The 11,604-nt window shown below is 44.0% G+C and overlaps 1 protein-coding gene across 2 annotated transcripts in view; it reads right to left on the reverse strand.

Annotated features, from left to right (window-relative positions):
- NOP16 (NOP16 nucleolar protein) overlaps positions 1-10,968 on the reverse strand; it is a 46,849-nt gene extending 35,881 nt beyond the window's left edge. The window contains exon 1 of one of the 2 annotated variants that reach the window (XM_069651458.1): positions 10,733-10,968. In XM_069651458.1, the coding sequence (XP_069507559.1) occupies positions 10,733-10,839 (107 nt within the window). In that variant the 5' untranslated portion in view covers positions 10,840-10,968. The remainder of the gene's footprint in view (positions 1-10,732) is intronic. The other variant, XM_069651457.1, reaches the window with a different exon arrangement.
- Positions 10,969-11,604: the final 636 nt, after the last annotated feature.

Genomic DNA, 11,604 nt, shown 5'->3' on the forward strand with positions numbered 1-11,604 from the left:
ACTAACTTCTACACTCTGTAAGAAAGCGCCCTGATGCCTTTGGGCTTGGCGCAATATATATGCTTCAAAATAAATAAACCAATGGTTAGCATTTTGTCAAAAAAGAAACTGTATTCGCCGTCAATGAGTTCAGAACTTAGGTTTGTATCTTCACACAGCACATACAGCAGAGTGGCCACCAAACCATGAAGTGAATTGCCGCTCCAGTCATACACAAGCTTAGTGCGTATTGGCTTTTAGAGACAACAAAAAGCAAAAAACGGGCAATTAAAAAAAAGATGCTGATGGAAGCTGAAGATGAACCCAGCTCCCACACTTCTCATTCAGGAGGCAAGTGTTGCAACGACTTTCCTTGCTACGCTGTGCGCATGAAAGTCTTAGAAGGGTAGACGATTATTCTACATCACCACCCACACGGCCAAAACCACACACCTGGCTGCGGTGCTTGCGTCTTACTGTAGCGAGAGATGCCATTACGATCTTTATAGGCACATCAACTCTGGGGGGGAAAAACGAGGTCACTCGCCGAGACAATGGGTCTTGTATTGAGCCAAAGGGTGCATCGTATGTTGTCCGGCAAGTATAATGTTTATAAAACGTACTATATGTGCAGGAGAAGAAAAGGTGAAGGTGGGAGGCAGAGAAAAAAAGGGTTTGAAATACAAGAAGGCGCACAGCAATTTAAAAGGAATAATTAGGAGGGAGCAGTGGACTGTAAAGTTAAGGAACAAGAACAACAGCTCAAACGTAAGCGGACAAATTTGGCACCCAAGAATGAAGAAGGGTGACATGGTGATGATCATGGATGGAAGAAGAGAAGGAGGAATCAAGAACAGCAACGAAAAAGCAAAGGAGGCACTGGAGGAATATATCTGGTTGGGCAGTTGCTCTGGCATACCACTGAACTCGGATGCACATTTTTTTCAGAAGCACTTTGCTTTACAAGTAGTACAATTATGTGAAAATACGAACTGCTTAAAAGGTTTTTGTGAATTTGGACCAGTGTATTGGTCCAATAAGGTCCACCCTTATGTTCCACTTCATCTTGCTTACAGATGGGTACCCTTGTCCATGCGAGCCAAATCTTTTATTTCAGATCTGTTCGGACTACTCTAATTTTTAAGAGAGAACTAAAATTGCATCTTTTTCAATAAGCTGTATTTCTTGCTTAGGCGTTGTATCGGTGTGTCTGCTGAAGAAGCAGTTGAGTTTGCTTGACCAGTATTTCACAAGCACATTACAAAAACACAATTAAAATCAAACAGCTATAGCACCACACCTGAATTGTAATTGTTTATTTATACAGCGCTTATACACAGGTGGAGTGCTTCAAGGAGGGAAGGGAACAAGGGAATACAGTAGTCATTCTTAGGTCTTGAAGTTTCCAAATGAACTAAACAGAAAAACTAGTATACTAGGCCCAACAGTGTTTCTCCTAGTGAAAGAGCACGAGGCGTTACAGTTTTTGACCCAGCTAGGGTGGGGGAACAGAAAAAAATAAATGGGGGTTTGGGAACAGGACAGACAAACTTACTAGTCCTAGTACATTTAGGTAACGTATGCATACAGAGAGAGGTGCAAGGAAGGGGAACAAGTACATTCAGTCCAACAGGGCCCTGGGTTAAGTGTACAGCGGTTGCCTCGCTCAGAGCGTAAGCAGAAAGTGCAGTAATGCTGGACATAGTACAGTGGCACAGAGGTAAGTGCAAAGACTGGTGGGCGGCCTGAGACCTGTTAGGCTCTGGAGGTGAACGGGGCAACCAGTCAGTAAAAACTGAACGGATTAAGGGAGGAGGAAGGAGGGTGGAGAAAAAGAAGGGGAGGTTAGTACGGTAGAGGGAGAGAGAAGGAGGAAGAGGAAGGTCTTGAGGAGTTTCCAGAACTTTAGGTGCTCCGGCTCAAGACGGAGAGAGGCAGGGGGGCTGTTCCAGAGGGAGGCACCTGTAGAGGATAAAGATCTACCCCAAAGTGAATTGGCATGAAAATAAAGGTGCCCAGTTAATACCTAAAAAATAAACCCCTTCTGAATATGCCTCCTATAGAAGAATATCATGGATTAAGGATTAATGCTGAAGCCCAAATACAAAAATCCTTGCCAGCTGACTGAGTCATGTAAGGCAAAGTCTGGTCTACCCCGACCAATGTGTTTTCTTACCCAAACAAAGCTAATATAAGGAATATGCGTAGACGTCATTTAGCGATGAATCGAGCCCATATAATTGAAACGCCTCCATCCATTCTAGCCATCGATTTTGAAAAGGCATCAACAGTGATTCGAGACTGGACAGTCCTGACTTAAATGGGATTTGGCAATACATTTAGAAATTAGAAGATAAACTACAACAAACCAATGGCCTCTGTGGAACACAATCTCTGCTCTTCTACCTTGAGGGGGGTGTGGGGGGGGAGGGTGTTTGAGGGAACAAGATAGAGCGGCGTCTTGCCACTCGCCCATTTTACACAGACTCTCTAGCACCATGGCCAAGATCAGACCAAGGTTAGATTTTGTTTTTATAGCCGACCGGACACGAAGATAGGATTGTATGTGGATGATCTCCCAATCTTCTTAGGAAATCAAGTTTTCTCCACCACATGTAGTTAGAATCCTAGAGAAATATAGTAGACTTGCGATCATTTGACAGATCTATCCTTTTTCAAGGAGGGCCACTTGCAATACCAATTAACTGTACCTTCCAAATAGCGAAAGACCGGTTTCTATACTTGGGCATCTTTCTTATTAAAGACTAAAAACAACCTTAAAATGTATCCTGGAACCCATAAAAACTAGCTTCCAAGGGGACCCAAAACACTAGTCTTCTGCCACTTTCACTACTGGGAAGAGCTACTCTGTTCAATATGCTGATGCTTCGTAGATACCTATGCATCGAAGAACACTCCATACGAAATTCCCAAAAAGGAATTCGACAAAAATCAAGCATACACTACAGAAGCTCTCATGGTAAGACTCAAATGAATTGCATTGCAAACACTATCTCTCTGTTTGGTAGGGGGTATCAGCCTTTCCGAACATTAGAGGATACTACTGGTCTTCTCAGTTGACAGAAGTCAATGAATAGCTACATGATGACACAGATTGAGAACGGATAAGACATTACGCACCTCTATGAATGCTGTATGCCTGTGACCGGGAGGGTGGGGGAATTGGGTATGCAAGCAGGAATCTTTTGTAATCTTTTTTAAATAATTGCAAACCAGAAGTAATCGGGATAATACCTTTATTAAGTTCAGCAAGACTAAATCAGATGCCAAGCAAACCACATTTAAAATCTCTGTATCCAATTGAAACATATTGACAGCTGAAATAGTGCTAAAACCTTCGCTTTAATTTGTCAAAGTGATGCCAGGAAATTCTGCCTTTGAAAAAGAAGGTCTGCTAATCAGAAACCCACCCACCGCCCCTTTCATTGCTTTTCAATACCAAACACGGGCCACAAGCATTTCTGAAAACTAATGGAACAAAGCTTCATTTTTATTGTAAGCGCAGACCTAGCTCGAGAGCAGCTGAGTGCGGGTAGCCAGCATTTGGACTGGCACCTTTTACCAGTAGTGCAGTACTGAGAGGTATGTACATCCACTGGAATTAGTTCTTGGTCAGGTGTTGTTGAAAGAGCCATGTTTTGAGAGATTGTGGGGCTATCTGAGCAGACACCGGGATAGAGTTCCATAGGGTCGGTGCATGACAAGAGAAGGATTGTTTGCGGGTCCTCTCTTTGCAGACCAGTTGTGATTCAAGCCGGTTGGTGGAGCAAGGAGTGTGGATATGTGGAGTTTATCCGCCAGGTACGCTTGTGTGCTACTCGGGACTGCTTTGTAGAGGACACATGCAGTCTTGAACAGTATCCTGTCAGCCAATGTAGTTCACGTAGGAAGGGGGTGGGGGAGGAATTCAGTAAAATGTCCGTGCTCCCATAGTAAGACATGCTCCAGCGTGGTGGAATTAGGGGAGCCAAGTGAACAGCTGGCAGCCCGTCTGGAGAGTATTTCCCCCCATCGATATGCAAGACCACCAGGGCCAGCACTACTGTCGGAGGACTTGCGGCTGGATGAGGGGTTTGATTTTTCAAAGGACAGAGATTCTGTGTCAGGCTATTTGGGCCTTCTTGGGTATGTGCTTCTGAAAGGGCAAGCTGCTGTACAAGGTGAAGCCTTTTTAATCTTCTGCTCCTCTTTTTCCAAACTTAGTGATTGTAAGCCTTAGTCAGGCCGGTGGCACATACATCTTTAAACAGAAGGATGTGTGGTTGGGGCATTGCGACTAAAAGCACAACATTATACAGCCACAGTAATTTCATATCACACTAGTGCCAGCTCTGTCAGCTGGACCAAATTATGACAGGATGGATGTGCATTGGCACCTGTTAGAACCATCACTAATCCCGGTGTCTGAAGGGCCACACCTTCCTCCAGGATACAAAAATCACTTCAGGAGACCTCCTGGGAAGCGGTGCCTGCAGGTAGCACAGGGGAAAAGCTACACTAACACCAGGGTGCTGACCACTGGTGCCTCTCTGAAGTCAGCTGGCATGAAAAGGGTTGGGAGTAGACGAGCCAGGAAAGTGTGTTGAGAACGTTCCACCATCTTGGTTTCTAGGGGTCTCAACCACTTTCAATCCCCCCCTGCCCCATTTCCAGCAGGAAAGGCACTGTGTGTGCGAAATCAGAAGGCAACGGGTGCTTGTTATAAGAGCCTGGATTTGAAACGGTGACACCTCTGTTGGACCAAGGCCAGTCTTCTGGCTGTGCATTGGAACCAGGATCTTGATCACTGAATGGGAAGAGACCCCTGTTGGTACCAGACCACATCTTGGAGCGGAAGTGTCAATTTTAAGACTTACCCTCGCTCTGGAGACCCTAGAATGTCTCTCTCCGCAACCCAGAAATCAAGGAACAGGCCTGGACCCAGATTCCCGCATTGAATCACATTGTACACAACATGAACATTGCCTGCCTGTTCCAAGCTTCTTCGTGCCATGCGGCTTTGCTGCTTGGACTGCATCTTGTTTTGGACTCAGGTCGACCAGCTCACCACAACCAGACACTTGCTGCATTAGGAAGTACCTAGAAGCCGAGCTGAACGCTGTTGAGTCCCCAAAGACAAGGAGACAAAAAGGTATTGCAGAGAGGATGTGTCACCCGGTCCACTTTTGGGGCCATAGTGACTTAAACCCACCTTCTTCATCCTTGATCTTTTGGCATTTTTGACAAGCCCCTTGCCTGAACAACACTTATGATCAACCCAGAGTGCCCTCTTAAACCAAGGTGTCCATTCTCGGTTTCTTTTACAAGAGTGGTTTTGTGGAATTTTAGTTTGTTGCACTGATTGTTAAGTTCCTATATTTGTATAGAATCTTGATTGCCCATACTTTTATTTTGGAACCACTTTACTAAAGCGGTTTGCATTAAATCACCTCACACCCCCCCTGAAGATATAACCTGTGCTCAGCTTGTGCTACCAAAAGTGGTGAAGGCGCTATACCTTTCAGACTGTGCCCTTTTTGTTTGGGCTATAGGTGACACTTGTGCCATCTATAAGCCAAAACTACTGCATTAGAGTACATGTAGGGAGAAAGGACGCGAGTGTTATGTTATTTGCTCTTCCACCTTGGTCATGCTAATCCCTATGGTCATTCCCACCCAGTTCTTGCCCCTCCCAAAACACCTCCTCATGGGAACGCTTTGAGCTTGCTTTAATCAAGCCATACCATCAAACTTTGCACTCCAAGTGACTGCGTGTGTTTTTTCAAAGCAGATTTTGGAGAGTTCATGAATGCTGCTGCAAACGTCATACGATTGGGCCAGTTCTTGTTACTCCTGCATCAAGCTCTACCTATCTGGGAACTAATGCACAAGGCCATTACTGCAGAGCCTAACAGCACTTACGTTTCAAAAACGACGATGGGGCCAGATCATGTCACCCATCTGGTGCACAAGGCAGTATCTAATCAAGTAAGGTTAGACTGGCTCTCATCTCCCAAGAATCTGCACTACATCCTCCAGCCAGACAGCTCTCTAGCACTACTGTTGTCGGAAGTGACATTGTTGATGTGACAATTCCACACCTGAAAACAAACCCCTCAGGAATGCCCAGCCACCCATTTTAAATAATGACCAACTACCCGGAAAATTTGCCCTCTGGCACTTAATACCGAGCCTCAGAAACGAGGACCCTCTAACCAGGCAATCACAAAATACTGTGCCCAGTCAGAATTTCTCTTGGAGAGCCATTACCACGAACCACCAGGACAGAAAGGATCAGTGCAACCAGGAATATGGGCATCTCAGCATTAAGCACAAACACTCACTCATACCAATATACACATTCTCTCCTTTACACCAACAAACAATGGAACACAGATATTAATTAATTCAGCCTAGCTGCACACATACCTACACTACTCCATGAACACCTCAACAGTCTTTAGAACAGTTATACCGCATGAAAAGGAAGTCAGCCTGGCAGCACACAATCTCATAAAACAGGCTCCACCTCTGCTAGAATAGAAACTCGGAGGCCAACTACCTTGCGGCACATTCCACTGATCACTCAACCACTGCACCTAGGATTAGAATTAAGCCACTCGATGTGTAAACCACACTGGCTGTACAACCACTGAGTGCACCCAAGCACTGCATACTACCTTACTCTCCCCACTGACCTGGACTACGGTCCCCAAGTGCATTCAACCCACAGCGCTTTAATATCATAGCAATGATATATATGGTGCTATACAAATGCACAATAACATAACTTGATATATAAGCACTATCCGTGTCCTTCACTGAAGTCCTGTTAAAAACAAGCATTAGCAAAGCCAGCAGTTTTGGCTTGTGCATAAGTATAAGCATTTGCCAGGTAGCACTATTAGAATCGCATGAACTTAATACGGTGCGCAGTCAAATGTCGACTGCAAAAAGTCGAAAACAATAACAAAAAAAAATGTCGAAAAAAAAAACGAATGTGTTTTTTTATTTATATGTTTTTTGGGTTTAGCTATAAAAAATAAATGGGGGTTGGGAGAACACCCCATTTAAAAAATAAAAAACAATTCGAAATTTTTTTTAACATTATTTTCGGCTTTTTTGTTTTCGACATTTTGACTATAAACCACTTAATACCACTACAACAGTACCTGGTGCCTTTCCCCCAAACTGTTGGCATGGCCAACAGTTGTTAATTTTATGCGTGGGATCACTGCTGGTTTAGTGGTAACGTGGGGCGGAGTAGGCAATTTAACCACTACCTATCTCTGTAATCCTGCAGAGCAGTAGTCATTTTGCCAGTTTACGTGCCCAACTGCTCATGAATGGAGATATTCTCAATGGTGATTCTCAAAGAGTGCCACCTGCAAGTGTACCACTGACACCCAGAAAAGGATATACCCACAACATCTGAGTAGCCCCGACTACCTGCCCCCAAGTTTTAACCCTGAACCTCAAATGGCAACACCACTCTATTCTGGTCCCCCAAAAACTGAAATCAGTCTCCTGTATGCCCACGCTCCTCATTCTTTCATGTCTCCTCCCACCACCCCACCCTTAACCCTGTCTTCACCCCTATTCTTTGTGTTTCATGGCGATCTTTGCCACCAGTGCATTAAGTGGGTTAAGAAATCGAAAGGGACGGGCTCAACACATCACAAAGCAATATTGAGGCTAGGTGGAGGGGTAAGTAGTGACTGGTGCAGCCTTAGAATCCCAAGTAGAAAAGCAACTAGGCTGTGTGAACAAAGGAATTAAGGGTTTCTTAAAGGAATTGAATGTCTGCGCTAACCTAGTTAGATTTATTAATAAAGCCTCAAAAAATGAGAAAAGTTCTTTAACATGTTCAGAAATTTAGATGGTTACCGTTACCATATCTTGCCCAACAGACCAACAACCGGGGACAAACAATCACTTTGAAATCATTCCAGTTGGTACATTTATTTGATATGCACACATGCAAAACATTCTTTCTCCAGCTTGTAATGTCACCTTATGTGCTGTGAGACTAGGCTATGGCAAGTCAGGTGAAACAGTCATGGCACACATTCAGAGTTCACCGTTTGTCAGTTGGCAAGGACCTCCCTTCCATCCCTCCACCGACGCCTCAAATGGTCCCCAACTATAGCACCAATTAGTTTCACACTAGAATACTGTACAATGCAGATGGACACGCACCATGAACTAGCAACTGAAAAGACTAACCACACACCACATCGCAACCAAAGCGAAATCATGCAGGCAGGTACCAGTAAACATTTCTTTAAATCCTATGATTGTTTTGGGCAATGTAACTTGTCCAATGTTTGACTGGCCCAAAAGCTTGCTTTTATTAAACTAGACATTTTCCAAAATTCGGCATAGATCACACTACCTCTGATAATGTGGTGGCTGGTGCACTTTCTAGACAGCCACTATTGGAGGATGACACCCTGATGGATGACTGAGTGACAGACATTTGTGGTGGAGGAACGTCTGCAGGCGAAGTGAGTGGTTGGTAGCCTGTCAGGAGCATAATGAATATTTGCAGGAAAGAGACATGATACAAAGGAAAAGGTCTGGCAACAGTGACCACATGTTGATCGAATGCCTTAAAGAGTACAGGAAGGTGAAAGAGGAGTTGAGGGTTGGTGATTGAGTGGTGTGTTGAGGACAAATGTTGCTGGTTCACCAAGGTATGCAAAATGCTGTTGTGGAACTAGGACACAAGGGTATTTGCAGAACTAAATCTCTGATGAGGATGGATTTTTGGTGGCCACGGATGGATGACTTCATTAAGATGAGGATCAAGGAAGGTGTAGACTGCAAAAATAGTGACAAGGCACTGAAGCAGAGTGTGCCTCCAATGGTGATTCCACAGGCTCACAATGGGCCTTCGGAGAATATTGCCGTATATATGGTCCTCTGGAACGGGGAGGGGATAATTTTTGGGAGCACGGGTGTCCGCCACTCCTTTATTAAAAATAATGCGGGGGTGTCTCCCACAGGTTCCATGCCTTAATATCACCACATAAATATGGCAATATTTTTGTAGCCCAATATTTTCGTGGGGATATTAACACATGGAACCCAGAGGGTGGGGTTAGGGAATATTACTTCCAGTAATATCAAGTTTCTTGGAGGAATATTCTGGAGGGAAGATTGGCCCTCGGTGCTGGTCAGTGACAATGGTCCGCATTTTGTCCCAAGAGAGTTTCAAACTTGGTTGGTTGAGAAAGGGATTAAACACAGGAGGACATCCCTTTATCATCCCCAAGGTAACAGATGTGTGGAGCGTTTCAATAGAACGCTCATAGATGGCATACACTTATCCATATGTAGTGGTGGTGAATGGCCGAGGGATTTGATGTGGAGAGTTTTCCAATGAAGGAGTACACCTCATCCTCTGAGCGGTGTTACGCCTTTTGAATTTATGCGAGGACGCAAACGCAATACATTGTTAACTCGAAGTTGGATGGGACATTCCAAAATCGTGGACTTGAATGTCAAGGCTTTTGGTGAGATAATGAGAGTGTGTGAAGAAGCGTCTAAGAGATGATACAATGAGAAGCATGGGTTTAAACTACAAGAGATGATCTTGTGAAAGTAAAATTATCCAGGTAGAGTCTACATGTTCCCGTTTGAAGAAGGTGGTGGAGGACCATGGAAATGCTGTGCGTGTAGAAGGAGGTGTGGAACAAGGGGTATGTTGTGTTGCTGAATTCAATTGAGGCATCTCCACCACCAATTTTATGTTTTTCACTTTGTCAAATGTTCAGGTATATGTTGTAAAATATGACCATCACCTCCCTTTCGCTGTTCCATTGTTGTTTGGTTTAAAGGGAAGGTGGTGTGTTGTATATTGTAAATATCTGTCTACATTGTATATAGTTCACCTTTGCTTTGCAAGTGGAATTTTGCCACCAACTTGTGAGGTCACAAACTGTTATTGGGTGTGGAATGTTATGATACGAAGACTGGCAGAGGGCGAACGGAGACTGCAGCGCTTTACACGTTATAACTTATTAACGCTTCTACCATTTATGAAGTCTCCTGCAGCTTCATTATACCTTGCAAACAGGCAATGGGCAGTCAGCGATTAACCAGGACACTACTTGCCAGCCTGTCACGAGTATACACATTAATAAAGTGTGCTTCCAGAGGGGATTGCTTGTCCTGCCTATGAAGATCGAGGCTGTGCTCCCACCTCGCAAATCCCTGTGAGGTGGAAGAAATACTCTCCAGCTACCTTACATGCAAACGGTGCACAACAGGTCCAAAATATAAAAATACTTCACGGTACCTTTTATTACGTTAGCTCATCAAAATAGGAAGCAATTTGTAAAAGAGGGTGGATTTGAGTAACCATTGTTTTCGACTAGAGCTCAAGTTTTTACGTTTAGGTGATCGGAGCATTTTTATTCTGAAAGAACACACAACCCCTCCTTCAACCCTCCCCCCAGTTAGTTACCCACACCTAAATCTTCTTTGACGACAATTAAAATGTTATACAAAAATAAAATATCGCCCTTATTTTGATGTGTGCTTATCTGTCACCACGTGGCTGTTTTCCATGTGTTGTTGATAAATCTTGAGGGGCTGAGTGCTAAACGTTGAGGGGCGAGAAAAAATACCTCCCAACCCACATTATTCTTCCTGTCCCGTTCCTGCCCTACAAATACTCTCCTCGGAGTCATTCATTCTGCACTCGTCATACTTCGACCTCTCTATTATTAACGTGTTTACTCCTCACCACTCGATCCTAGGTTTGCCCTTTCTCTGGCTCTTTCTCTTCAGTTTTTTCCGGTTCACCGTGTAATTGAACTTCTTTCTGCGGTTTGCGCCTTTGGCTTTCGGCATCGTGCTGTACGGGGGTCCTGATTCCTTAACCCGCACGCAAACGTGAACCTGTTTGCGGGTTCTACAAACACCAATACATGTGCAGTGGAGCGCTCCCTCAACTCTAACCCGGTGCAATATTACAATCCAAAACTGCTTCCGGTTCGAGTCTGTCCTGCTAGAGAGCTTTGTACGAAACACTAGAAAGCTAACCTTCTCGAGATGAGGCAGAAAAGAGAACCTCTCTTACGCCATACTGCTGGAGGAGATGTGAAATGGGCAGCATTTTCTACGGAAACAAACAGCCCATAAGCCCAAAAATTAAATGGAAAACAAGAAAGGGCTCTATAACATTTACTATATTCAAAATTGCATACAGTCAAAGGATTTTAAAATAAGCACATTACCCGATTGATGGCAATTTTGGGGAATAATAAAAAATGAATCCAGCACCGGAGCATTACAATGTGTTTCAGAACTCCTTGAAAATAAAGGCTTTTTGGGTCGCAGGGAAGGCTTTTTGTAACATTTCATAATAGTGTATTTTTATAGTGTATTTTACATCCATGCCAACCCTCCCGATGTACGCGGGAGACTCCAGATATGTTTAGTGAAAAATACTGCTATTTTTCGCCTTCTCCCGCCTAAAATAATTATTTCCCCAATGCATTCCTATGGGGAAATTGTTGTCTCCCGATTTCTCTGTAGAAATCTCCCTCCCAGGCACGTGAGAATGTTGGCATGTATGATTTTACCTCATGATGTGTTATTCTTCTGTACTGTGGT

Source organism: Ambystoma mexicanum, chromosome 3p, assembly GCF_040938575.1.
Source record: "Ambystoma mexicanum isolate Mex_15411 chromosome 3p, UKY_AmexF1_1, whole genome shotgun sequence".
NCBI lineage: Eukaryota > Metazoa > Chordata > Amphibia > Caudata > Ambystomatidae > Ambystoma > Ambystoma mexicanum.